Source organism: Aureobasidium melanogenum (genome assembly GCF_000721775.1).
Source record: "Aureobasidium melanogenum CBS 110374 unplaced genomic scaffold scaffold_3, whole genome shotgun sequence".
In the NCBI taxonomy this organism is placed as follows: domain Eukaryota; kingdom Fungi; phylum Ascomycota; class Dothideomycetes; order Dothideales; family Saccotheciaceae; genus Aureobasidium; species Aureobasidium melanogenum.
The window spans coordinates 589,420-615,355 of record NW_024470055.1 but is presented as its reverse complement, the minus strand read 5'-3'; the positions used below and the strand labels follow the sequence as shown (position 1 = coordinate 615,355).

Genomic DNA, 25,936 nt, shown 5'->3' with positions numbered 1-25,936 from the left:
ATTCAGAGGTCTCGGCGCCAGAGTCGGGAATTGCGCGTAACTGAGGTGATTGCACCAAGCCGCGCGAAGGAGAGCGTAGAGTCTCGGGACTCTCACTACGTGCGCTGCCGAAACTGCCACTGCGAGCACTGCGGCCGCTACGGCGACTAACATCTGAGCGGGCGGAGGTCACGCGACTAAGGGGCTCTCCGTCTGCTGCGATCTGGTCTGGACGATAGCCTATGGCCTCGGCAACCATACGGGCTTCTTCTTCGGCATCGCGCGTTTCCAGTTCGGGAAGTGCACCTAGACCGTCGCCAGGCATGATGCTCAGGCGATGTAGGGGATCCAGGGTATAGCCTGCACCATTTGCAAGAGTGTTGTCGCTCTTGTCGAGAATGTCGCGGTACCCACGGCGAGTGGGATCTTCAAGTCTCTGTCGCTTCTTCTTGTCGCGCTTAGACGAGGGCCGTACGACAATGACGGGGACGGGCGAGTGTTGGAGACAATACTTCGACACGGAACCTGGCAACAGTCCTTGAAAGCCTCCCAGCGATCGGCCCCTTGTACCGACGACTAGTATGGCGGGTTCATAGATTCTGATCTGGTAGTTGGTTAGTTGTGTGTTCGTACAAGTAGTTGTGACTCAGGGATCGGCATACCATGCGCTGAATCGTGTCCTGGATCTTGCCAATGGAAAACTCCAGAATGATGTTGATAGCCTTGTCCTCGGTGTTCTTCTCTTCGATACGCTCGAGCATGCGGTTGGCCTCCTTACGGTAACTGCGCTCTCTGCCTTCTCTGCCGCTTCCGCCACCAGCCCATCTGGCTGCCTCTTTACTGTCCTTTTCAACGACTCTTAGACAGACAACTTCGTCGCCATCGTCGACAAGTTCATCAATCAACCATTCAAGAGCAGTATCGGAGTAATCGTTGGTATCGGTGCCGCAAAGGAAGGTACGCGAGCGCTTGGTGTATTCATATTCGCGATGCTTGCGGCTCAGCGTCAACGAGAAATCCGAGGCGTCGCGGTTGTCGAACGTGTCAAAGGAGACACGAGGTTTGAACTGACTGGTCAGGGTTTTAGTAAGGGCCATGTATGGAAGTGCGGTGCGAAGGAGGGTTGACTCACGTAGGTGGAGGAGGACTGCTGAGTCGTCTGGTGGCCGAGGTCTCCTTGATGGGTATTGGCCTACGACTGCGGCTGCGACTAGCTTCAGCGGCTCCTCCAGCAACTTTCACATTCGGCATGAACTGGACAGAAGTTCTTCGAGCGGGGTTGCTGTCGTCAGAGCTGTGGAAGCGAATGGGCAGGGGGCGGGGCTTGTCGGCCGCGTTGTAAGAGCTTCCTCCAAAGGCCAACGATTGCGACGGAATATCTGACGTTTCGCCTTCAGGAGCATTCTGTGTAGGCGTCGCCTTGGGCGATTGTATCGGCGACGGGTTCATGACGAACAAGTCTGCTTCGTATGATAGCAAAGAGTGGAAGTTGCGGTCGGCAGGCACGGTATTAATTAATGAGTTTGTCGATACGACGAAGCAATAGCAGTCAGGGATGGTGATGATTCGCTTTCGGAACAGTAATATGTGACAGAGCCCGCGCCCTACAGAAGTCGCATGTGTTATGGACGAAAGGATTGGATGCGCTTTGATAAAGTCGGTCGCTGACTACCTGATTTAATGATGCGGTGATGCGGCCAAGGCTTGTTAGCCCTTGCCAATGCCACCTTCAACGGTATCTAAGGCAGTGCTCTCGGGGTTGTACATCTATGTACCGACTAGATGCCTTCTCTCGCCAGCTCTTCTACATGTACAAATATCTGTGTTAAGCATTCACGTGCTTAGCTATGCCGTTCTCTAATCTCGCTCTTCTCACCTTGCTCGCCGTTATGTGATTGACAGTGTCGAAATGTGGGGAAATCTGGAACGTGCTGTTGCTGTCACCCATTTGATTTCACATGCATCGTTGGGCTTTGTTTGCTGGCTTTCTCCAATCCGCTCATCAATCGAAATCATCCTAACAAAAGACAGAGACTTGTCATGCCAGCAGCGACATCCAGTGAGAGCCTGACACATCTGCGACTCTCAGTTGACAATCTTAGAAACCTCAATAACACTCTGCAATTCGATAGTATATTGGTGGGACCGACCATTAGAATGGGATGTCATCTCACAACCACGCCGATGCACGATGATTGGGCGAAAGCAGATATCGTGCTCCGGCGAGCATACTCAGATTGCTCTCCCCTGTATGCGAATCTCTTTATAATTTAAGATACGGTGTTCGATCAGGGTGGGCATACGTTGACATGCAATCAAGGAGACAAGTACTGTTCTTGAGTTCTTTCGACGGGCTCACACAGCACGTCCATGAACATCGTCTGCTACTATCGCATCCTCCACGTTGTCGAGATTAGTATAAGCGACACTTGACAGATCGCAGAGGATATCGACCATCCTCGACGAAGCGAGAGTGTAAAGGATACCACATCGAAGACCCGACTCGCGCGGTGACTGTCGGTGACAGATCTCGTCGGAGACACGGAGCCAGATGAGAGCGATTCCATCGCTGGGGAAGGCACTGAGGTCGACTTGCATAAAGGCTGCCATGGTGTGGTTGCTCTGGGTCATGAAGCAGGATTATATAGTGATGGAAAGCCTGTTGATTGCAAGCGCCCTCGTGTGATATGCCCTGTCATTCACAACTGTCAAAATGCACGATTGTTTCCGAGTCGGGGACGCGTCCAGAGAGAGTTGGCTTGATGTCGCTGCTGCTTTTGGGCGGTAAGGTTTGGCGCATTGGGTAGTCTTCTTTCTGATCAATGGGCGCGAATAGGGACATAGAACATACCAAAGTGGAAGCTGTAGACATGAATCGTGCTTCTTCTATTGCATGACGTTGAAGGCCGTTGTAAAGCAGCAACTGTGCCTAAACTGTCTCAATATAGCGCTTAAACTCCCTGAGCACGCATATGGTCAGTACTAGTCTTGTGGCTGAGAGGAGGGTGACTTACCAATCCGTGACTGCCTCGTCCCACAGTCTAAGTTCATGTTCGCGAGTGCCGGCAAAGTGATCAACAAATTCGTCGCCAAACACTTCTCTCGCAATACTGTCCTTGCTCTTGAACTTCTCGGTGGCCTCTCTCAGACTCTTGGCTAACCGGACACCTTTGTCTGATGCACCGCCGACATCCTCGCCCTTGCCCAAGGGTGGGATCGGGATCTCAAGCTTCTTCTCTACACCTCTCCATCCCAATGCGAGGATGGTTGCCAAGACAAGGAATGGGTTTGTGTCTGCACCAGGTACACGGACCTCGAAACGAGTGGATTTAGGAGAAGCAGTGGGAGGTGCGATGAGACGGATACTGGCAGCACGATGTTCCAAGCCCCAGCTTACAGTGACGGGTGCCCAGAAGTTCTCGACCAGACGCTTGTAGCTGTTGATTGTAGGAGCGAAAATAGGCATGACATCCGGAAGACCTTCGATCAGACCAGCGAGGAAATGGCGACCCAGATCAGATAGGTTCTTGACATCCTCGTAAGGAGCATTAGGATCGGGTTCGCTGCGGGCAAAGAGGTTTTGCTTGGTTCCCGGGTCGCATAGGGAGACGTGCATGTGGCCACTGTTTCCTGGCAGGTTCTCGCGGGGTTTCGCCATGAAGCAAGGTGTGATGCCAAACTTGCTAGCGATAGACTTGACGGTGAGCCTACAAATGTGTTAGCTGGAGCTCGGAGCTACAAGGCTTTTGTAGCATACTTGAAGAGGGCTGCTCGGTCTGCCATGCCTCTGATTTCGCCGAACTCGAGAGCAGCCTCAAAGACACCAGGTCCACTCTCTGTATGCCATCCTTCAATGTTGCATCTGAACTTTTCGCAGGCATCATAGACGCCGTAGTAGTAATCTTGGTTGTGGACCGGTCTTGTCACACTGTATCCAAACATGCCTTCAGTCAGGGATGGCAGAGCAGACGGTACGTTCTCCTTGAGGAACTTGGCTGTGCTAGACGAGTTGCGCTCGGGAGCGGTAGGATCGGAGGGGGACCTGAACTGGTAGAACTCATACTCGGCTGTACACATATCACAGTCAGCCTCTCATTCATCCGTATGTATGTTAGACATGCGCACCTCCTGCCATGGCACTCATGCCCTTGGCTTGGATCTTGTCGACAGCTCTTCCCAAGACACTTCTTGGACAAGCCGACACAGACTCGCCTTCTGGTTCATAGAAGCTGACCAGGAAGAAGGGAATGTTGTTCTCCCAAGGTATCCTCCTGAAACTGGCCAGGTCGACTTGAGCTGTGAGGTCTCTGTATCCATTCTCCTTGTTTGAAATCTTGAGTTCCTTGAAGTAGGTCTGGTCATGCATGTCCCAGCCAAAGATGACAGAGCAGAAGCCAAAGCCTGACTTGGCAATAGAGAGGAACTTCTTCTTAGAGACCAGCTTGCCTCTCAAGATACCGTCAATGTCGCATCCTGCCAGCTTGACGCTCGTGTCATTCTTCAGAAGCTCTGGCAGATCTTCGAGCGTAAGAGCTGTGGGATCGTCTGAGATGGCCATGTTGCAATCGACTATCGGGGTGCTCGATAAGTCGAGGGTCTGAGAGGTCGCAGGTAAGACGGTGCGTGTTGATAATGGATATCTCCTGCAGTTGCAAAGTTGGCTGCATACGCAACATGAGCCCCCGAAGATAAGCGAATGCGGGGCGAGCTGCAGCATCGCTGATCAGCCCTCCCTGCGTTTCGTCAGGGTCATGCTGTGACGCCGATCGAGTCTCTATCTTCAACATTCACGTGCTGTGCTACCGAGGACGAATGCAAACTGGTTCTTTCCTCGACTTCAACAACATTCGTTATGGTCTTGATGTGGTACGGAGAGTTCAGCAATCAGTTACATCATACCATCCAGCTCGATCGACCCCACAAAAGGGCGTCTACCTTCGTGTTCTCTTGAGCTAAAGTTTGTCACTCCCAGATCTATGTGAAGAAACGATACTGTATCTTTAGCAGGCATCGAGTACTTGCGATAAGCCAATCTGGGTGTTCAACACTGCGACTGTCTAAAATCGCGAGTATCTTTCCTGCCTGAGCCTCATTGTCGTTAGCAGTCGACTGCAGATGATGTGCGACGTGACCAAATTCAATACCTCCCTTATCACGTAAAACTAACCCGATTTCGGCCCGGCCGGCGGAGTCACTGACCGCAACGATAGCGAGTCATCCCTTGGCAGTACATGAAACACATGTTCAACTCCAGATTTCTTCTTGATACATTCAACATCAATCGCCTCTTGTCTTCGCCTGCTACGTGTCTGCTCGAATAAGGTAAGCATTGGTTCATATGGATGCGCAAGCTCGGTGCTAACTTTGGCCAGAAACTACAGCTACATCTAAAGCTTCATTCACATAACTTTTTGATAAGATTCTATCTACAATCATGAGCGCTGAAGGTAGAGGTCGTCTCGCTGGCAAGAACGCCGTCATCACTGGTGCTGCTGGGTAAGTAAAATTATACTTCGTATTGTCCATGTCTTGCTGCGTGGTTAGCATTGGTATGAGCACATCTTGCCACTATCATACAACCCAACTACTATCAACTTGAACAACATCGAAAGGGTTCATACTAACATTTGGGTAGTGGCATTGGTCTCGAGACCTCCATTCTCTTTGCCCGTGAGGGTGCATCTGTTCTGATGTGCGATATCTCCGCACCTGCTCTCGAGAAGGCTCTCGCCAAGGTCAAGGAGATTGTCCCCAACGCTGCCGGCAAGATCGAGACTACCGTCTGCGATGTGAGCAAGGAGGCTGATGTTGCTGCAACTGTCGAGAAGCTTGATCCATGGGGTGGTCTTGACATCATGTTCAACAACGCTGGTATCATGCACGCCGACGACGCAGGTAAGTTTCGCTTGAGGTTTTGATCAGAACCTTTAAGGCTTACAGAGTTGTAGACGCCATTGATACTCCCGAGAAGATTTGGGATCTCACTCACAACATCAACGTCAAGGGTGTCTGGTTTGGCTCAAAGCACGCAGTGCAAGCATTGCGTAAGCACAACAAGACCAAGGGCTCCATCATCAATACCGCTTCCGTGGTCGCGCTGGTGGGAGCAGCAACTCCTCAGCTGGCATACACAGCCAGCAAGGGTGCTGTTCTTGCAATGACTCGTGAGCTTGCTATCGTGCACGCACGTGAAGGCTTCAGATTCAACGCTTTGTGCCCTGCTCCTCTCAACACTCCTTTGTTGCAGGACTGGCTGGGTGACGACAAGGCCAAGCGCCAGCGTCGTGAGATTCACTTCCCTACTGGACGTTTCGGTGAGGCTATTGAGCAGGCTCACGCTGTTGTCTTCTTGGCCAGTGATGAGAGCAGCTTTGTCAACGGAACCGACTTTGTCGTTGACGGCGGAATGACCAAGGTATGTTGCATTCGATGTCCAGATTACATGTTGGCGCAGTGGCTGATTTTTGATAGGCATATGTCACTCCCGAGGGTCCTCCTGCTCCTGCCCCTGCTAACCTCGCAAAGTAAAGTGAGCCAGGGTTATTTTCATAAGTGGTTGGCGCATGGCTAGTTCTGCATGGAGCAAACGGATGACTTGATGATTCTTTCCTAAACAGCAAGATTATACAGTTGAACGAGAATTCGCATTAGACCAAGACTATCATCTATCTTGCTGTCTCTGCTTTGGTCCAGCGGACCAAGTGTGTGAGGGGTAATGTGCTGCCGCTTGTGGCATATCATCTGTTTGTGTCGTACAGATGTGTGAATCATATAATATTTGGATGAGAGGTTAGAGAAGGGTCATACGCAGAGTCAGCGAAGAGTATTTAAACCTTCTTGGCGTTCTCATAAGCGCCCTTGGGGTCCTTAGCGATGGCCTCAAGCTCTCTGCCCTCCTGCTTGCCAGCCTTCTTGAGTTCCTCGGGGATAGAATCGCCCTTTTGAGCTTGTTGCCAGAGGAGGATACGCGAGACCTGTGTTGCGCCGACGCAGAAGAGAAGGAAGTTGACGGAAGCGAGGCTGTATCATAACAGTCAGCACTTGACCATATAATTTCAAAGGGACTTCGATTGGACGTACAAAAGGTTTCTGGGCTTGATGACGAAGCACCAGCGGGTCCAGATCAAACCAGTAGCCATGAGGGCACCGTTCTGAGAAAGAGAAAGCGACTCGACGGGACGAGCAAAGTCGGCAGCACCAGCAAGAACGAGACCCCACTTCATGATGGGAGCCCAGAAGTGGACGGTCTTGGGACCGACGGGAGACTGCCAGAACTGTTGGAAACGAGACTGGTTTGGCGCAGGGTCGACATTGGTCTCTGCTGCGGACTGATAGGTGCGTCTTTGAGCGATGGGCTTGCCGGTGCGGGCAGCCTGTTGGCGGAAGGCATTGAAGAAACGGAGACCGGCTCTGGACGACATGGTTGCTGTCTTATGTGATTGAGTGGAGATTGAAAAGAAGTTGCGCTCGAAGGGAGAGAAAGAGCGTCGCTGCTGGTTTCGGTGATATCTCGAAGGACCCGATGCCGCAATGCGGAGCAAGAGCGGAGTTTGTGTCAGCGCCTGCCGTCTCTGCCAAAGAGATGCGTTTGCTCTGTTTGCTTCGTAGCCCTTAGGTCAGCAATACCGACTCTCGACTGTCGCGAAAGTCCAAGAGGCTCAATTGGATCATTCAACTCGACTCTCACACACAACCATGTCGCTCAAGCAATCGTTCTCCAAGGCGCTCAAGGAGCTGCGCTTCCACCACTGCCAAACCTCAGAACACAGCGCCGCCGTCCGGTAAATTGCCATCCTCTCGCGACCTCCAATTCGATGCGCAACCAGAATCCTGACTGCTGGACAACAGCTCGTTCCTTACCCAGCAATACCCTGCCATGAAGAAGGCCAACCCTCACACCCCCATCTTGATCCGCGAAGCCCTTGAAGTCGAGCCGAGAGTCTGGGCCAGATACGGTTAGCACACATACAACACAACCTCTGCAATCATGGAATAATGACTGATCATGCTGTCGAATAGACTTTGGCAAGGAGAAGAGCGCAAGCTTGAAGGGTATGTCTGGAACGGAGTGCAATACGACAGATCGACCAGTACTGACAAGGCCTACACAGGTCTCGACAACAAGGCTATTGAGAGCAAGATTGCTGAGCTGGTCCAACAAGCTCAATAGATACCCCCGTTCGAAACTTATCATCGTTCTTCTTGCTGTACAAAATTTGCGACTTCGTTCTTCATCATCTTCCGAAATCTGCATCGATCATGACCATCTACGAATCGCAATTGCACTTGCGAACAGGCAAAATGATATTGAGACTTTGTTTCTAACGAACCGACAAGTATTTACGATATCAAGCTGTAACATTGCCAACTTCTCCAAATCTGAACTGCGCCCAAGACATGCTGCCCTGAGGCAGGGTCCAGAGCTGCTTTCCGTTATCGCCACCGGCAGCACCTGCACCAATGTGGATAGGCAGCAAGTGTTCGAAAGACGGATGCGCTCTTCTGGCATCACTTCTGCGCAACAAGTCCGCCATTGCCTTTTGTCTGTTTTCTGGCTGTAACAATTGTCAGTCAGGTGGTTTCTTGCCATGATGGAGCATCGAGGTCAAACATGCCTTTTGTTCAACAGCCTCTTTTAAAGCAGCGTCAAAAGTGATACTATAGGGCATGGGAGCTGGTTGCTGCATAGCCTTCCACATGTCCCTCAGGTTATGCACAGCCATGCCACTGACGATCACCAGGATGCCTTCCTCTCTCAATCCTTGAATAGCTTCTCCAAGCCTGTAGTGCTGATCTGCATCATCGCTATCGAAGAGTGAAACTTGCACCAACGGCACGTTCAGAGGGTTGGTCTTGGGGTCGAAAGCGACAGTAAAAGGTGCAAACACGCCATGATCCAGACCTCTGGAAACGCCGTTTGCGTCGATGTTCGCCGTCTTCAACGCAGTCAACACGCGGGAAGCGATGTCTTTGCTACCGATGTTTGGGTACTTGACTTTGTAGTAGTGGTCTGGGAAGCCATAGTAATCGTAGATCAAGTCCGTGAGTTCTGCCGTGTTTACTTCGATGGTGTTGGGTGATGCTTGCCAGTGTGCTGAAAATACGACCACGGCTTTTGGCTTTACTTTCTGCGTGATCTCTTTGCCAATTTCTTGGAGTTTCGAGTAGGCTGGATGGCTATAGTCTTCCATGATGTTTGGCCCGCCATGCGAGAGGAAGTAGACTGGTGTGCGAGGCATCATGGACTTCGAGTATGAATGTAATTTGCTTGTGGCGACGGTCGAAGTATTATTTAGTAATGGCGTAGGAGCACCTCTTGTGATAGTCCTGGCCCAGCGAAGTAAAGGTGCTGAGAATGGGAGTAGAGCGATAGCCACGATTAGACCGAGGATTGAAGTTAGCAGTCCGATGCGGGTGTATTGCATTGGCAATCCAGTTGATCGATGGAATTTTTATATCAAGTAAGGATTTCTATTCAAGATGATTTTGGAATCTTATATATCTTCTTTGGTATAAACGGCACTAATTCCGCTGTTGCTTACAGAGGGTTCGGCGTGCTGGCCTCCGAGCTTCGGATGCTTGGTAAGATGCTGATAGAGAACGGTTGTTGCGACTTATCGTTCGGAAGTCTCTTGACTGGTGCGCGTCACGAGCTTGAATCTGAACCCGAGCGACGACATCTAAATCATACAACAAAAAATCAAGTTCATTTGACAGTCACTGACAAGATGGCTGCGATCGTGCTTCCTGCCGCCAGAAGGCATACCTCTACTGTCATTGTCATGCATGGTTTGGGTGACAGGTAGGCTCAAAAAGCTATGGTCCTTCAAGGCCTATTTTACTGACATTCTATCAGTGGCCACGGATGGTGAGTGTGGTAGCTCACCGTGGATGCATGCGATCTAATCCACTCTTGTGAAGGTCGTTCCTTGCCGATATGTGGAAGGGCAAATTCGAAGAGACCTCTTTCATCTTCCCCCATGCACCCGAGATCCCTATCTCTGTGGTATGTGCAGGATGATTTGATATTCTGTAGCATCGGACTGACAGACACAGAACATGGGAATGAGAATGCCTGGGTGAGATAGCTCGATCGACATACCTGATCGAATATCCAGCAGTTGCTGACTTTCGACCGTCTGCAGTTGGTACGACATTGTAAGGCCTCGCAGTTCAGCAAATGTTTGCACTCTCCCCCCTCAGTCATCAAATACCCTCAAGACATACCGGCCTTGCAAAAAGACATTACTGACTAACTCTGCTCCACAGATGTCTTTTGACGACATTCAACAAAACGAAGACGAGGCTGGCATTACCCGTTCACAAGCGTACATCCACTCTCTGATCGCCAAGGAGATTGAGAAGGGCATCCCTTCCGAGCGCATCGTCCTCGGTGGTTTCTCTCAGGGTGGTGCCATGAGTCTTATGTCAGGCGTCACTGCTCCTACACGGTTGGGTGGCATCTTTGGTCTCAGCTGCTACTTGCTTCTTCGTGGCAAGCTTAGAGACATGATCCCCAGCGAGAACCCAAACAAGGTATATATATCTCCAACCTCGATATTGATATCGATCTATGTCTTCTTATGTTTCCCGTGCTAATCTGAAACAGCAAACACCCATCTTCATGGGCCATGGAGATGTTGATCCGGTTGTTCAATATGCTTGGGGTCAGGCCACTGCTAAGACTCTTCAAGAATGGGGCTGGAACGTCGATTTCAAGACGTACAAGGGTCTTCCTCACTCAGCTGCTCCGCAAGAGATTAACGATCTGGAGCGCTACATCAAAGAAAGAGTCCCTGATCTTGGTGACAAGCCTCTTCCCTCCAAGGCCTGACTGGATCAACATGCTCCGTCTGCTGGTGTCGGAAGGATCTGGCTAGCCATTCTAGTGTTGTTCTGCTCTCTGGTCTTCTGGAAATGGACGGGCAGACGTAGAGCTGAGGGCAAGAAGGAATAGACATCAATTACAAGCCATTGTGCCATGACTTATCGATCCTGTTCTGTGTGTGAGTTGGCTTCGAAACACACCCGCTCTTGGCCGTCGCGGTGATTGTGAAGGATACTCAGAAGACAGGCACTTTACTTGCGACCCATGTACGTGCATGTATATCTGCAGAAGTACCTTCTAGATAGCCCCATGGTGCTCTCCAGAAAAATTGTAGGTGGCTACGGCTCCAGACATCTTGTGTTTCATCAGATCGGCAAGATATTGCCGTATGCAGAAGCATCAGAACAGAGTAATTTTTGATTCTCGGCCCGCAGTCTCACGCGTCCAAGTACTTTATCCCAAAACCTTGAAACAAGAATCTGATATGCCCTGAATCACGACCCAAAGAGAAACAATTGTCCGAGATTTGACAGCTTGTGACAGGCTGAGGTCTCTGTGTTTCGGCATCGCTCTTGCCCTCTTGCCTCGCACGGCCCCCTCTCCCCACCCTCGTCCGTCTGTACCAACGTTTCAAACAAAGCAGGTTTCCATCCCATCTCCTTTTTATCAAGGATCAGGATCCAAGAATATGCGCGAAATGCGCCATCGTTGCGCGTCTGAGATGCAACTTCGTTTTCTGAATCGTCCCTGCCGGTCGCACCGAGAACCTGGTGCGCGGTCTGCCATTCGCCAGGACGTGCTCTCCCTCATAGGGCGGTGGCCCCTCTATTTTTCGATCAGAAGTCCCAAGCCACAACCGTACTGCTTGTGATTTACCCTGTTTACCGTCCAAGGATGGTGCTGTTCTAGTGGATGCGTAGGTCCTTGTTCCCCGCCTGTGGTAAATAATGGTGTTGGTGTGGCCAAGCGGCACACATCATTTAGCATGGTGTGGCCGACCTGCTGGATGTAATTGCGTGGTCCGCCTCGTGTCGTGAACCTCTGTTCTCGATTTTTGTCTTTCTTCTGACACTCAGACCTTCTTCTTGTTTTTGCCCTGTCCCGTCATTTGGAGCTGCTGGCAGCATCGTTGCTAGAAGGTATAGATTATCTCGCACCGCACAAGGCCGGTCTTCACCATGGAACTTCACGGGTTGGACAAGGCGGATTTTGCTGCCATCATGCAAGAGCCGGTCTCTAGTCCCGAGAGGACGTCAAAACGACAGGTTCTCAAGAACTTTGCTTCCAAGCTGAAGAGAAGCACCAGCAGAAGAGGATCTCTGGTGCGCTGCATACCACATCGATCTAAGTTTACATTCCCCTAACAAACTTATAGAACGAGCATTCTCTCAACCGGCGTAAGAGTCAGCTTCTACAGGTCCCTTCTGTGATTGTCGAATCTGAACCCAATATTCTTGCTGAATGGGGCAGCAAACGCTCAGCTGACTTGCCTCGCCCATCGAAAGATTCAGTCGTCGGACAATACTATGTCGGCAACACTGTAAAATCAACGCACAAATCACCTAGGTCGAGCCCAAAGCAATTGAGCCACGATGAGCTTGTCAACTATTTTGCTGGAGCACCCGAATTCGACATCAAATCACTCAGACCGAGAGTCAGCTACCGATGGAAGCTGGATGAGGAGAGTTGTGAACCACAGGACTTTGTCGATGTTGGTCACAGTACCTTCGAGGCCGCTACTCTGAGACATCGTGAACGAACACGACAACTTCGAGACCTGGTTGCAGAAGACGCCGACAATCAGATTCCTATGATGGAAGTGCCGAACATGTTGAGCTTGAACGGGATTGAACCTGGAACGATCGGTCTGGAATACTTCTTGCAGATGCCTCTGGCAGACAGTAAGCGCTCTGCTGAAGACGAAGACGACGCCTTCAGGCCTAAGAGGCAATTGCTGGTTACATCACCAGAACGTCTAGAGCTCAGACCGCTTAACCTCGAGTACTTGGTCCAAAGACTGGGAAAGATTGGTGATAGCCGACATTCTAGATCCAACAACCAACACCATGAGCGAAAGCGTAACGAACAAACAACTGCCGAACTTCACAAAGGACTGTTTTCCAACTTGCTCACAGAGCCTGAAAGGGAAGAAGACGATCCTCCATACACAAATCTCGAAGGTCAGGTTGTGGCGCTTGCAAGAGTGTTGGTGACGATTAAACTTTGGTACGACTTCAGTTTGGTGGAGCATCGAATTCGTCTAGGCCAAATCTTGTGGCCATCCACAGAAAGTGATGAGGAGTCGGTAGTCGAAACTGAGGAACCATCAATGCCCAGCGAACGCGACATTCTGCTCCTTCAGCTCGCTTTGGCTTGTGAGCTATTGATTCGTGTCGAGCTTTCTGGCTTTCCAACATCTGGCTTTTCACGCAAACTGCGATGGGATCTTGTATTGGCACAACGCTTCCTCGACAACGTTCACATTGCACCAAAGGCAACAGTGGATGATATCCCTTCATATCGCAATAGCGTCATGTCGATTGCTACTTTTGTGACAGCTAGAGAAGACCTGGAGGGAAATCATGTGGAACCAATCATGTACCCGAGACACGAGAAGAGGCAAGTGGCTGGTTTGCTGAAATTTGCAGAAGCCTTGGCCTGGCCACATACAGAGGAGATAGAGGACCGCTTTGCTGAGCGAGTAAGAAGGCACTCGCGTGACGCAGGCAGGTATGGTGTTTACGGTGCACCCCTGGGAACGCCGAATCAAACTTCCAGTCAAAGCAACTACTTTGTTCAGCAGAAGCGACCGCAGGTCAGTCGTACATGCACAGCACAATCTTTACAGCTCCTGCCGGCTTCAGCATACGGCGCTGGCACTTTTGACCTCGGTGGCTGGCTTTCGAGGTCGTGGTTGACGGGCTTTGTGCTCCCAGGTGAATCCACTTCACACCTGCTCATCTCGACTCTGTTGGAGAACTCGCCCTCAGCGGTCGCTGCGTTAGGCGATGCAGCTAATTTGTACCAAGGCTTCGTCTACAAATCACGTAGCTACTGGAGTAAGAGTTGTGTAGTGGGTAGAGTCATAGCAGCTGCCAACGGAGCAGCTGACTGTATGGGCTGGATATCATGTAGCAGCGCACCTGTGGACCAAAAAGATGGATGGGTCAATCTCGAAGTCAAAGATCTGCCTGGCTCTACCACTCCTCCCACCACAACTCTGGCAGCCGACTCGGCATTTGTGCCTGGCGAGAAAACCTCGGTCGCAGATGTCGAGTTTACCTGGCCTGTTGACGGCTTTGCAGTGCTGGGTAACGAAGCACGATACCTCGGATTCAGTCTGCTACCCACAGGCACCAGCTTCGAGCTCAGTGCTTCACCCTCAGACAACCCTTCAGGCGATAGCGGCGCACAACTGGCACCCATCCCAACCGCGGTCGCCTGCCTCGAATTCGGCACGAAGCGCAGCTCGCGACCAGCCAAAGTGACACTACCACTCCTCTACGACGTCCATTTCATCTCCGCGACACCATGTTTCCCCAACATCTCGAGACCACCATCACCAGTTACAAAAACATCATCGACAAAACCTCGCTCGGGCTCCAAAACAGAAGGTCCATCGAACAAAGAGTTGCCATCGCCACCAACGCATCCTCTGCACTGCTCTTATGCTGTTGATGTCGTTCCTGCAGCTACTATTCTGGCCGATGATTTTACAGACACCGTGCATCTGGGTAATGAGACTGTGGTCTTGGATTGCAGAGGTACTGGAGAATTGCAGTTGCTAGCCAGAGCTTGGTGTGCCAAGGTTGGTGAAAACGCTGTTGTGGGTAGAGTTGGCAAGACGTGTTTGGGATGTTGTGTTCGAGAGGCGAGTGGATTGGGTGTCAAGGTTGTGATTAGAATCTGAGAAGCCTCTTGAGACGGCGAGTGATTCCACTGTTCAGGCCTGGATGGCTTGTTTTTCATTGTGTAGATACCCCATTTCTTGCGTTATGTACTTGTTCATATCATTCTGTAACATTCTGTAACATTTTTATTGCGTCGCACCGGCATCTCCCTCTTCATCAATTAATACCTCGACCACAGGCACATCCACCCTAACAACCCCATCCTCCTCCCTCCCAGCCACACGCCTAAACTCCTCAAAAGCCTCTTGATCCCAACTACTCGCCCTCATACCATCACCCGCAAACCTCAACGCATCCTTCAACCACCTCCCTTTTTTGTTTCCAGTCTTATCCACTCTCTCAACCCAATGCCACAAACTCGGATCTCTGAAATTGATATCAGGAGCTGCCTCCCCGGAAGCACGAGAAGTGATGTGCGCACGCAAGCCAGCGGCGAGTAAATAAAACACAACGCTGGGATTGCAGTTATGGTCCATGACTGCGATTTTTAGGGTTGTGGTGTCGGGGACGACGTTGATGGCAGGTGAGCAGAGTAGAGCGACTGCAGTGTAAGAATGTGCGGATATTGCTGTTGCTAAACCTGCTATAGCGGTTTCGCCGCGAGAGGATGATGTCCAATCGATGCTGCAACCTGACCAGATGAGGTATTTCAGAAACTCTAGTTTTGGTGTTGTCCAAGGTTCGTGGAGGAGAGATTGGGGAAGTTGGACTAAGGAGAAGAGGTTGAGGTAAGGCAGGCGAGGTTGGTTGTGTGGGTGAGAGAAGTTGGGGACTGGGAGGGTCGGCGCTTCGTCTTGGTCGTTGTCGCTTTCGTCTGTGTCTGAATCAGAGGGTGACGAGCTGCGTGATGGCGGTGATTTTCTTTTGTGTATTTCTTGTATGGCGTCCTTGAACAGATCCCAGGTCATCCACTTGCATTGTAGCATGCGAGAGACTGCGACAGCATCTGCAGCCCTGTCTTCGCTAGCACTATCCCTAGAAAGCGTATCGATGGCAAAGCGAAGATAGGTGTTGCGGTACGATAGATCGCGAGCAAAGACATACGACGACAAAGGCAAGCTTATGTTGTTGCAACATTGAAATATCACTTGTACAAGCTCGGTAGGCAGTTGCTCAAACTTTGATAGGGTTGGATCTCGCTTTGTTTTCTTTTTGCTATTGAGAGAAGATGTGTTATTTACTGCATGAAATCTGACTGACAGACTTTCATGATGACAAAGGAAAACTATCATTGATGTGCCGATACTTACTTCTTCAGGGGTTGAGAGCTGGCTTGGTTGAAGCGCGCAGTCTTCCATGGTCGGTCACGGTTCTTGAGCGACACGTCTTTACTTTCAGACAAGCGACCTCGTTTGCGACGACCACGGATCCTGATGGGGGTGAGATCCATGTTGGATGGAGTACTCATGTGTCAACCAATGGTAGAAGTGTAGATGCCTAGACTATCAACTCAGAGTTAGCGAAAGTTCCAAAGGACAGTGCTGTATTGAGTGTGATGGTTGTAAGAGTTCTCAGTGATCTTGGTGTAAAATCGATCAGCGCCGAAGCTCAATTACTATCTAGTGCTAAAGGTTTTTAATCATTGAACGAGGGAGTGTGTGTTGTGATGTGATGGAAGAGTGCTCCTACCTATTGGACCAAGCAACTTATATCTCGTTGATTTGTTGATGCAAAGGCAAGTTTGTACTGAGCTCAAAGTCAGTGAATGATTCGAGCAAGGTGATGTTTGATAAAGTGAAGATTGGGATGAGTGTCAGAATATGTAAGAATTGAATCTCATAGCGTATGCGCCGTTTAGAGAAACAGGCGTGTAACTCCGGTCACATACGTCAATCGCAAATTATATCATCTTTCGGAAGAGTGCTGGGGATGGCGTGCAGAAGAAAGGAAGCGTGGATATAACATACCTTCACATGTTGTTGGTGACGAGAAAAGGAAAAGCAGAGAAAATCTCAGAGTCGCGCGCAAGCTAAAAAGCAGACAGCAAAGCTGGGGGTCGGCAAGCGAAGTTAAGCCGGTGCTTGGCGACTCCCGCACACACACTTCGCAAGCCCGACACACACTTTGCGAAATAGCATCCGACGACAATATCCACTCAACCCTCTTTTTACTGTACGTCCGAACCGAAGAGCACTGCAGTCGCTGCCACATCCATCGCCCTCTGGAACACTTCATCTGACTCTACTCGCCAGAACAAACAGTCAAAATGGGTGACGCAGACATCAAGGCCAGCCAGTGGAGACTCGTCGAGGTCGGCCGTGTCGTCCTCTTCAGCACCGGTCCCTACGCTCAGAAGCTCGCCGCTGTTGTCGAGATCATCGACCACAAGCGCGTACGTGAACTCCTCCTGCCGACTTCCTGAAAGAACGCCCGACATCGAAATATCCACATTCGCACAAAACACACCTCCGAACGCCTCCTACCCCAAATTCCGCATATCGCAAATTGCGCACAACACGAATAGACAGTCAGCAAGAGCGTCAGGCTGACAGTGTATGAAATAGGTCCTTGTCGAGGGTCCTTCCTCCGACCCCAAGGCTGCCGTCCCCCGCCACTCCGCCTCTCTCTCTTCCCTCTCCCTGACTCCCATCGTCATTGAGAAGCTTCCTCGCGCCGCCGGCCACGCCGCCCTCAAGGCTCTCTGGGAGAAGGATGGTGTCGACAGCAAGTGGAACAACAGCGCCTGGGCCAAGAACCGCGAGCGCTCCGTCAAGCGCAAGCAGCTCACCGACTTCGAGCGCTTCAAGGTTATGCGCCTGAGAAAGCAGGTGCGTGGATGAAAACGATCGCATAACACAGTCGAGCAGACCGACTAACAATACACCAAACAGGCCCGTTTCGAGGTCCGCAAGCAGTTCGCCGCTGCCCGTGCCCAGGCCGCCAAGGCATAGATGGATGACTCTTCAAAAAAGGGGACGGATACATGGGTTCAATGGGAGTAGTGGGCTTTGGCTTTTTGCAGAAATGAAAGCGGGAATCTTCTTTTTCACACTGCTACGCTGCTGCACATTCGATGCTGCCCTTACGTGTTTCCAGCAGAAGGTACAAGACAGCTTCTGGGAGACTGACGGAGGGCCACAAGAGTCCTAGCATCGACAAAGTCTATCCAGCTCTTTTTCCAAATGCTGTGGGAAAAAAAGGAAAAATGCTTCAAACACCAAAATCTTCAGCAACAACGCTTTTTACGTTCATGAATTATTGTACATGCTTGACTTGTAATCTGTGATGAACCAAAAGTGCATGTAAACAGTGAATTGACACCTTGATACTCTACTGGGCGCGTGGAGACGAATGCTGGCCAGTGACGCAGCCAATTCGACGTGAAGCCAGCACCAGCCAAAGTGACAAAATTCACCGTGGGGCAGCTTCGGCAATTCCAAGCAAGCACGCGGCGCATCCAACCTCATCCCAAGGCCACATCACTCAGTAACTGCATATCAGAATCGTCAATTTCGGTGAGTACAGGCGAAGCTATGCGCAAATTTTGCACCTCTCAATTCTGCAAAATCATTGAACGAGGCTCGATGTGTTTTCCAACGTCCAACAAAGAGCTCTCGTGCGTCGTGGCAGCAACAGTCGACTGACGCGCAAATTCGCCCACAGATCCTATAACCAGCCAAAATGTCGAACCCCCGTGTTGAAGAAATCGTCGACGACAAGCCCGAGCAGCAGGTCGAGGTTGATGACAGCAGCTCCGACTCTGAGGGTGAGGAGGGTGGTATCCCCGCCGGCTCCTCCGTCACCGTCCACTCGCGCAACGAGAAGAAGGCCCGCAAGGCCATTGCCAAGCTCGGCTTGAAGAAGATTGAGGGCATCACTCGCGTCACTCTCCGCAGACCCAAGAACGTAAGTACTAGTCTTGTAATCCTATGCCAATTGGAAACAGGAAGCTAACCCTAGTCTAGATCCTCTTCGTCATCAGCCAGCCCGATGTCTACAAGTCCCCCAACTCCAACACCTACATGTAAGCTTTCACTTCATCTGTCAACACTCTCTAAGTACACTCGACTGACACGCGACACAGCATCTTCGGTGAGGCCAAGATTGAGGACCTGAACTCGCAAGCCCAGGCTGCCGCCGCCCAGCAGCTCTCCCAGCAGGAGGGTGCCGCTGAGCACACCCACGACCACTCCGACAAGGGCAAGGCCCCCGAGGTTGAGGCCAAGAAGGAGGAGGAAGAGGAGGATGACGGTGAGGAGGTCGACGAGACCGGTCTCGAGGCCAAGGACATTGAGCTCGTCATGGCCCAGGCTTCCGTCAGCAGAAAGAAGGCCGTCAAGGCCCTCAAGGAGAACGACAACGACATTGTCAACTCCATTATGGCCCTGAGCATATAGATAAAGTCATCTGTCTTGAGTAGACATGACTGAAGCTTGGCTCAAACCCCTAACACTTTACATATAAAAAGTTTCTATCAACGAATGAATGTTCTCGTTGTATTCTGACTATTGTTCCTGCCTGCTCGCATGTGAAATATTCTTCTTGCTATCAAATGTTCAATTGCATGCCGATATCGAAGTCGTAGAGACTCGGGTTCGAGGAAGGCGCACGGACATTTTTGCCAAGAATGGAAAGAGCGACGGAGACGCAGCAACCTCAGTCGATGTCCGCGAAGGCCAACGGATACCGCCTGCATCGCCGTCTCTCTCCCCTCTACCTTCCGTCAATCCAACCCATCGTCACAATGGCCGTCGGAGTGAGTCATGTCGCCCTTTTTCCACCGTCCTGTCGCCTTTCCGCTTGCGCCGTCGCTCCCGATCCTCGCTCTGTCGCCAACATAAGCTAACACCCTTCTTCAGCGCAACGCAGCCCTCAAGCTCGACTGGGCCAAGCTCTCCCAGCAGCTCTCCCTCAAGGGCCAAACCGCCAACTCTCTTGTCGCCTTCAAGAAGCGCAACGACGACGCCCGCCGCAAGCTCGCCCAGCTCCAAGAGCAGCAGCAGTCGATTGACTTCGCCCACTACCGCGGTATTCTCAAGAACCAGTCCATCGTCGACGACATTGAGAAGCAGTTCAACGCCTTCCAGCCCAAGAAGTACGACGTCAACCGCCAGATCAAGGCCATTGAGGCTTTCGAGGCCCAGGCCGTCAAGGCTGCCGAGCAGACCAAGTCCAACGTCGATGTTGAGCTCAAGGACCTGCAGAAGACATTGAAGAACATTGAGGAGGCCAGACCATTCGAGGACTTGACCGTCGTGCGTATACCCGGATCTATCTGCCCACGAGTTCCCTCATGTCTAATAAACACATCTAGGACGAGGTTGCCGCCGCCCAGCCCGAGATCGACCAGCGCACCGAGCAGCTCGTCAAGAAGGGCCGCTGGATGGTGCCCGGATACAAGGAGAAGTTCGGCGATCTTTCCATTCTGTAGAGTGGTTATATCTTACTACTTCCTTGTATCTTCTTTTGCTCTCCGCCACAAATTCCCGCCATATTTCCCCGAAACACGCTCATCAACACCTGTATCTTTTGCCGGTCGAAATGGGCTGCAACCAAGGCAAATTTACTTTGTAGCATAGACAAAATCGCATTTGCCCTTTGATCAAACGAAACAACTCTGCTTACGAGGAGAAGCAAAATTCCTGTTCATATCGGGACATCATTGACGAGAATTCTGAATAATTTTGGAGCAACGACTAAATCACAAGATTAGGTGAGTTTCGATTGATACTGGGAAATGAGTTGCGGCCGAGGTAAGTCATGGAAGAGCCGCAAAGCCGAGTCAGAATACCACCCTTTTTCTTTACACAGATCTCGTGTTTCGTTGTCTCAATCGTGCCTTCTTTCGAAGCTCAAGCCTTTTTTCCTCTTGTGTTCGGTCGCTCCTTCCTCTTGTACTTGGTTGCTCCTTCTCTTTACAAGCCTTCTCTTTCGGGTCGTTTTTCCCTCAGTGCAAACTTCCACTTTTAAAGCCCACCTTACAGTATCTTATATGTCTTATTTGACCAAACATCTTGACTATTTTCATGGCATTGACCCGATAGAAGCTTCTCACTATCATAATCCCCTACTTCGATGTTCTATTATCCATCTTTTCGTATCGTGCAATGAAGACCCTGCCTCATATAGAGCTCGACATTTCCTATAACCCCATCAAGTCAGTCTTGGTATTGAAAACATCTTTCACAGGTATACAATCAAAATCTGATGATCTGTAATTGCAATATCTCCATCCACCATTTTTGTTTCTTTTTTCGCTAACGTGAAAGAATAAAGATTTACTGAGGTGAGGATGACCCTGACGCAATTTTCCTGTTGTCATCATTCTTTTCTTGTCAAGTCAAAGGGATGGTTCATGAGCCTATGACTGTTGATATGTCGGTGACTTGCTATTCCCTCCTACTTGCTTAGGCTGTTAGAAACGTTAAAAAGCTCCATGTCGTGGTCTTACTATGTTTTGAGATTCTGTCGAATTGTGCCGCACAACCTTGTCAAAACGAGCACATCGCAATTCTGAATCCTGGCTAAGATCGTGTCTCTCTGTTCTCTCGATCTAGTCTTCTTCTATCCATCGGTGAACTATCCTATTCACTATTTCTAATGTGCGCTTCTGTAATCTCTGACTTCTTCTTGGTTCGATAGCACACGTATGATCAAAAGCATTTAGCCACAAGTGCATATCAAAGAGAAGGTAGAATCATGGAAGACAACAGAAGGAGAAACGAGAAAGAGTTTCAAGTCGACGAGATGAATCCAAAGGAGTGGTAAGAAAAGGTGTGCACATTAGAGGAAGGAACGACTAAGGCAAAAAAAACCTTCTAGGGAAGGAGCGATCTAGAAAAGGAGCGATCGAGGGAATGCGCATAGCATAGGAAAGACCGATCGAGGGAAAGAAAGAAAGAAGTGGAAGGAACAAAAAACAGAGAAGTAACGAGCACGCCTTCCCATTCTACAGCCGACAATACGAGAGTAACAAAATAAGAATCGACGTCAGTTTGAGGAGTTATCGAGTCTAAACCTACCAAAGTGGTGGAAATTGCACTCTTCGAGCCTTCTCTTTCTCTTCCATCGCATTCCTGGCCTTTGTACTTCCTGAAAAAGTGTAGAAACGCCTCTCATATTGTCTCCGTCCAAGAGTTTTTGGGGTATCATCCGTTGCATTCCATGTTTGTAAAACGAGTGTGGGTGTGTTGCATTTGCTCATAGCTGTACTTGCAACATCAGTGAGTCTGACTGTGACTCTCCAGAAAAAGTAGAAAAGACAGAAGAAAAGTGTAAACCCTGGTGATGAGTCCAAAGAACATCGCAAGGGCCAGAAAGAGGCAACAAAGAACAATCAAAGTGTCCAAAGTCATCCAAAAGTCAAGTAAAGAGCACTGTCAGCTTAACCAAGCAAAGCATCCTCACGGCGCTGCTCAAGACCAGGCAGAGCAAGAACCTGACCACCCTCAAAGGCAGTGTTGTCTTGCTCAGCACCTCCAGTGGTGTCCTGCTGACCACCAGCCAGGTGTGACTCGCCAAAAGTGAGAGCACGGTTGGTAGGCAGGACGCGGCTGAGAGCCTCGTAGACAGCACGCCATTCAGCATCAGCAGCCTCCTTCAGAGTGTGCATGTCTCTCTGTCTGTGGCTCTTGTACTGGACGCTGAAGTGGCCGAAGGTAGAGTCGCCAGCCATCTCAGAGTCGAGCAGCTCGAGGCAGGAGTCAGGGTCGGCGATGGCGTTGCGAGCGAAGGCGCCCTCAGGGTCGGTGGCTGAGCAGAGCAGGGCAACGATGTAGGCAAGCAGCGAGTCAGAGGACTTGGGGTTCTTGGACAGAGCCTCGAAGGGCCACCAGCTGCCGGTCATCTGGTCGACGGGAGTGAAGGGGATCATGCCGAGCAGAGCACCGTAGCCTTCGTTGGTGGTGACGTTGACAATGTAGGTCTTCTGTTGAACGCTGAAGCCGGGGTTGCCCAGGCAAGCAGTGAGGTATTCCTGCAGCAGACCGCGGTGCAGCAATTGAGGGTGGGTGTTGCGGCTGACGGCGTTGATGAGGACGCGCAGCTGGATTAGAGCACACGAAAAGAGGGAGATGCGCTCGCGAATGGTGATGTGCTCGGTGGCGTGCCATGGGTACTTGTGCATGATGGAGATCATGGTCTCATAAGTACGGTTGACACAACGCTGAGCAAAGGGTGAGCGCTGAGGAGTCTCGGCGTGCTTGGTGATCATGACCATCTCCTCACTGGTGACAAAGCCCTGGAAGCCTGAGTTGTATGCCTCGGTAGTCGAGTAGATGACAGGAGTATTGCCATTCCAGCTGACACACTTGGCGCGAGGGAACAGCTCCTTCATGAGAGCCTCCTGGCTGCTCAGCTCCATCTCAACATGGCGGTCACCAATGCGAGGGTGGCGGTTGTTCATGCAGCGCTGGTGGAAACTAGCAATAGCAGCCTTAGCCTCATCCTCAGAGTCCAGCTCAACATAAACGTCCATAGTCTTGCCAGTTGAACGTTCCATGATGATGTGGATAGCGAAGTAAGCAGTGCCTTTGGGCTGAGAGGCAATGCGGGTGCTGCGGCCGAGAGCAGCGAGGACTTCGTTCTTGGTAGTGGCATAGGGGATGTTGCCAATCTTGATGACGCCGTTGGTGCTAGGGCGTGACTCGGCAGCAGTGTCAACAAAAGGCATGTGCTCGTACACTTCATCGAGATTAGGAAGAGCGCGATCCTCAGGTCGAACCCAGTCAGGATCAGGGCGCACCTCGGGAGCCATGACGGCCTGGCTGCGGATGACAGGCTGCTGCACAACAAGCGCATTGCCGGGACTCTCGCCGCCAGGAGAGATATATCCACGGCCATCGGATGGCGATCGACTGTCCAAGCGGTGAAGGGCACCAGACCTGATGGCCTCGGCCATACGAGCAGCGTGTGTCTGCGGCTGCTGAACGATGCTGGGCTGAGGCTGCTGGGCCATGTTGGACTGCTGAGGAGCGCGGCCCCATGTATAGGCGGTACCTGCGTTGTTGGCAGGGCTGCCCATTGTAGCACGAAGGACGGCGGCTTGGGGTGCAGCAACGAAAGGCTGGTGGTTGGCAGCGGCCATGAAAGAGCCATTGCCGTACACAGGCGGGTGAGAGTCAACGAATGGATCAGCCTGAGCAGGGATGCCACGGTGAACGGGCATGCTGGCAGTCATCTGATGAATGTTCATCTGTTGACCAGATAGATGAGGACGGTCCATCTGGAAGCCAGGCATCTGAGAAGTCTGGAAATGAGGACCGTTCACCTGTGCGGCATTCACAGAAGGCTGGCTCATGTAAAGAGGGTTCATGCTGGTGTGGTTCATCTCAAAGCCGTTCGAGCGTGCGTCGTAGGGATAGTGAACATCGGTAAAGCCGTTTGTGTGAGCGCCGTTGGTAAGGTGACCACTACCAGTGAAGCTGTGGTTTATGTTGTTGATAGTCTGGGGGACAGAGCTACGCATGGCATGGCCAGCTTCATAGTCACGAGAGCCAGCATGGTTGTTGATGCCGTTCATGCGGTGCATCATGTTAGGCATGGTGGGCAAAGTTGAAGGGCGGTCCATCTGCAGAGGCGACATCAAACTTCTGAAGTAAGGGTCAATGTAAGCGGGCTCAGGGCGTTGAATGGGACCAGGGACCTGCTGCAGATTGGCAGAGGGCTGGGCAGTAGCGAAACTCTGGTGCATCTGAGCATGCACGCCGGAAAACTGCTGCTGAGTGGGAGCAGCCTCAGAAGTGTCAGCCTCAGGGGCTGGGGTAGCAAGCTCACGGAACGCGTGCGACGCCTTGAAGACGCTAGGCTGGGGAGCATAGATCTGCGATTCGGTGCGCCCATGACCAGCTGGACGCTGCTTGGCAGGAGGCTGCTTAGATTCAAGGTTGTCCTGACCCTGGCCACCGACAACATACTCGGGAAAATTGGCGCCAGCAGGTCTACCAGGGTTGAATGAAGGGAAGCGAGTGTGCTTCGACTGCTGGGACTGGTGATGCTGTTCTTGAATGCTCTGGGACTGACCAGATGCGACTTGTGGAGAAGTGATGTGCTGGGCACCGGTCATGGCGTGGGCTTGGTTGATGGCCCCACGGTTCGTAGTACCAAGCTGGGCCTCATCTCCAGCCGGTGGAGGGGGAGAGGCGTGGGCAGCGGAGTGACGCATGTTGGCAATACTCGCGTTCAGGGACTGAAAGGGGGACGGAGTCGGAAACGGACCGCCCCAGATTGAGTTGATAGTGCTGGCGGGAGACAAGCTCAAGCCTTGTGTCCAGGAGGTCAGATCTTCAACGCTCGGATCGACAGTCGAAGGGGTATCGTCAATCTCAAGGGTGGTGGTGACAGGCTATCTCAGTGTGAGCTGAGTGCGCAATCGGAAGGAGGTGCGCAGTTGAGCTCGGCAATGACGCGTGATCTGCTGGGAAAGGAGTGCGCAGTCGCGAGAAGGGGGAAGCACGCGTGTTGATGGGAGAGGGCAGGAGTATACAAGAGATAAAGGCAGATAGATGGTCAGGGGAGGAGAGTGTGAAGGATGGAACTTACCTTCAAACACAGCGCACAGCGGACAGCAAGGTCTTCTGGGTGCTGTAAGAAGTGGTCGTAGCAGACAGTGTGTTCGCAGGGAACCAAGATGTGACTGGGAGAGAAATAACAGGCAGGGCATTGTGTGCCACCGATTCGGCGGTCCATGCTTGACCAGTTCTCGGCGACGACGGGGTCGCCGGGGCGGCGAGGAAGGGGGAACATGAAGTCGGACGTCTGACGAAGATGTCGGACGTAAGTGGCCTCCACCAGCTTCTGAACGTAGCTTGCTGTATGCGAGCGCCGGTGAGAGACGCGTGATTGATCTCCTAATGCTGTTGACATTGGGAAGTGTCCAAACGCCGAGCAAGTGACCAAGGCATTGGTGTTTTGATACGCCTCTGACCATTCGGCAAGTTCCATGCCGCTCCAACCACCAAAGTGAACATTGTCCTCCTCTTCATCGATGAAACATAGATAAGAGAGATAGCTTGTCCCAAGAGCAAAGGAGCTTAAATCCATGGGTGACGAGATCAGAGTATATCACGAACAGAACAGAACATAGCACAGGATTGAGGATGGTCAGGAGAGGTCATGCAAGGAAAGTCTGAGGTATACTACCGTTCCATGATACAAGTGCCTACAAAAGTGTTGGTAGCAGAAGGGCCGTGCGCATGAGTTGAATGAAAGCATGCTGACACCAAGCAAACCGACTTTCCGCAGAGATAGCAGTCTCAGATGAGGCATGAGACAAGAGCGA

General features: G+C 51.3%; 12 protein-coding genes across 12 annotated transcripts; 6 read left to right on the top strand and 6 right to left on the bottom strand.

The window, feature by feature from the left end:
* Positions 1–364: 364 nt before the first annotated feature.
* On the bottom strand, positions 365–1,230 carry M437DRAFT_41244 (adenine nucleotide alpha hydrolases-like protein; the record flags this gene model as incomplete). The annotated part of the gene is made up of 3 exons (XM_041020349.1): positions 365–583; positions 642–1,050; positions 1,112–1,230. Coding segments are annotated over 3 exons (747 nt in total), but the record flags the coding sequence as incomplete, so codon positions are not given.
* Positions 1,231–2,908: 1,678 nt separating this feature from the next.
* M437DRAFT_72677 (glutamine synthetase/guanido kinase) lies at positions 2,909–4,537 on the bottom strand (the record flags this gene model as incomplete). Its single annotated transcript, XM_041025896.1, has 4 exons — positions 2,909–2,939; positions 2,994–3,686; positions 3,737–4,046; positions 4,105–4,537. The coding sequence occupies 4 exons, from the start codon at positions 4,535–4,537 to the stop codon at positions 2,909–2,911; spliced, it is 1,467 nt and encodes a 488-aa protein (XP_040882812.1).
* Positions 4,538–5,413: 876 nt separating this feature from the next.
* M437DRAFT_63334 (short-chain dehydrogenase/reductase family protein) lies at positions 5,414–6,507 on the top strand (the record flags this gene model as incomplete). The annotated part of the gene is made up of 4 exons (XM_041024234.1): positions 5,414–5,475; positions 5,615–5,874; positions 5,928–6,394; positions 6,451–6,507. The coding sequence occupies 4 exons, from the start codon at positions 5,414–5,416 to the stop codon at positions 6,505–6,507; spliced, it is 846 nt and encodes a 281-aa protein (XP_040882811.1).
* A 299-nt stretch (positions 6,508–6,806) lies between these two features.
* M437DRAFT_63333 (UPF0041-domain-containing protein) lies at positions 6,807–7,400 on the bottom strand (the record flags this gene model as incomplete). The annotated part of the gene is made up of 2 exons (XM_041024233.1): positions 6,807–6,999; positions 7,060–7,400. 2 exons carry the CDS (start codon positions 7,398–7,400, stop codon positions 6,807–6,809), a joined length of 534 nt encoding a protein of 177 aa, XP_040882810.1.
* Positions 7,401–7,674: 274 nt separating this feature from the next.
* On the top strand, positions 7,675–8,149 carry M437DRAFT_81636 (NADH dehydrogenase, alpha subcomplex, subunit 2; the record flags this gene model as incomplete). Its single annotated transcript, XM_041027596.1, has 4 exons — positions 7,675–7,760; positions 7,828–7,934; positions 7,999–8,031; positions 8,091–8,149. The coding sequence occupies 4 exons, from the start codon at positions 7,675–7,677 to the stop codon at positions 8,147–8,149; spliced, it is 285 nt and encodes a 94-aa protein (XP_040882809.1).
* A 178-nt stretch (positions 8,150–8,327) lies between these two features.
* Positions 8,328–9,218, bottom strand: M437DRAFT_81635 (aromatic ring-opening dioxygenase LigB subunit; the record flags this gene model as incomplete). The annotated part of the gene is made up of 2 exons (XM_041027595.1): positions 8,328–8,534; positions 8,607–9,218. The coding sequence occupies 2 exons, from the start codon at positions 9,216–9,218 to the stop codon at positions 8,328–8,330; spliced, it is 819 nt and encodes a 272-aa protein (XP_040882808.1).
* A 489-nt stretch (positions 9,219–9,707) lies between these two features.
* On the top strand, positions 9,708–10,813 carry M437DRAFT_81634 (Phospholipase/carboxylesterase; the record flags this gene model as incomplete). The annotated part of the gene is made up of 7 exons (XM_041027594.1): positions 9,708–9,781; positions 9,836–9,847; positions 9,901–9,985; positions 10,036–10,058; positions 10,125–10,137; positions 10,249–10,515; positions 10,589–10,813. The coding sequence occupies 7 exons, from the start codon at positions 9,708–9,710 to the stop codon at positions 10,811–10,813; spliced, it is 699 nt and encodes a 232-aa protein (XP_040882807.1).
* A 1,172-nt stretch (positions 10,814–11,985) lies between these two features.
* M437DRAFT_81633 (uncharacterized protein) lies at positions 11,986–14,717 on the top strand (the record flags this gene model as incomplete). The annotated part of the gene is made up of 2 exons (XM_041027593.1): positions 11,986–12,129; positions 12,183–14,717. 2 exons carry the CDS (start codon positions 11,986–11,988, stop codon positions 14,715–14,717), a joined length of 2,679 nt encoding a protein of 892 aa, XP_040882806.1.
* Positions 14,718–14,843: 126 nt separating this feature from the next.
* Positions 14,844–16,108, bottom strand: M437DRAFT_41212 (uncharacterized protein; the record flags this gene model as incomplete). The annotated part of the gene is made up of 2 exons (XM_041020339.1): positions 14,844–15,873; positions 15,969–16,108. 2 exons carry the CDS (start codon positions 16,106–16,108, stop codon positions 14,844–14,846), a joined length of 1,170 nt encoding a protein of 389 aa, XP_040882805.1.
* Positions 16,109–16,924: 816 nt separating this feature from the next.
* Positions 16,925–17,597, top strand: M437DRAFT_18786 (uncharacterized protein; the record flags this gene model as incomplete). Its single annotated transcript, XM_041018974.1, has 3 exons — positions 16,925–17,050; positions 17,223–17,486; positions 17,550–17,597. Coding segments are annotated over 3 exons (438 nt in total), but the record flags the coding sequence as incomplete, so codon positions are not given.
* Positions 17,598–18,339: 742 nt separating this feature from the next.
* Positions 18,340–20,089, top strand: M437DRAFT_72642 (ATP synthase D chain, mitochondrial; the record flags this gene model as incomplete). The annotated part of the gene is made up of 5 exons (XM_041025892.1): positions 18,340–18,564; positions 18,624–18,682; positions 18,743–19,025; positions 19,518–19,913; positions 19,973–20,089. 5 exons carry the CDS (start codon positions 18,340–18,342, stop codon positions 20,087–20,089), a joined length of 1,080 nt encoding a protein of 359 aa, XP_040882803.1.
* Positions 20,090–22,042: 1,953 nt separating this feature from the next.
* Positions 22,043–25,698, bottom strand: M437DRAFT_40908 (uncharacterized protein; the record flags this gene model as incomplete). The annotated part of the gene is made up of 2 exons (XM_041020276.1): positions 22,043–25,000; positions 25,198–25,698. 2 exons carry the CDS (start codon positions 25,696–25,698, stop codon positions 22,043–22,045), a joined length of 3,459 nt encoding a protein of 1,152 aa, XP_040882802.1.
* Between the last annotated feature and the right edge of the window lie 238 nt (positions 25,699–25,936).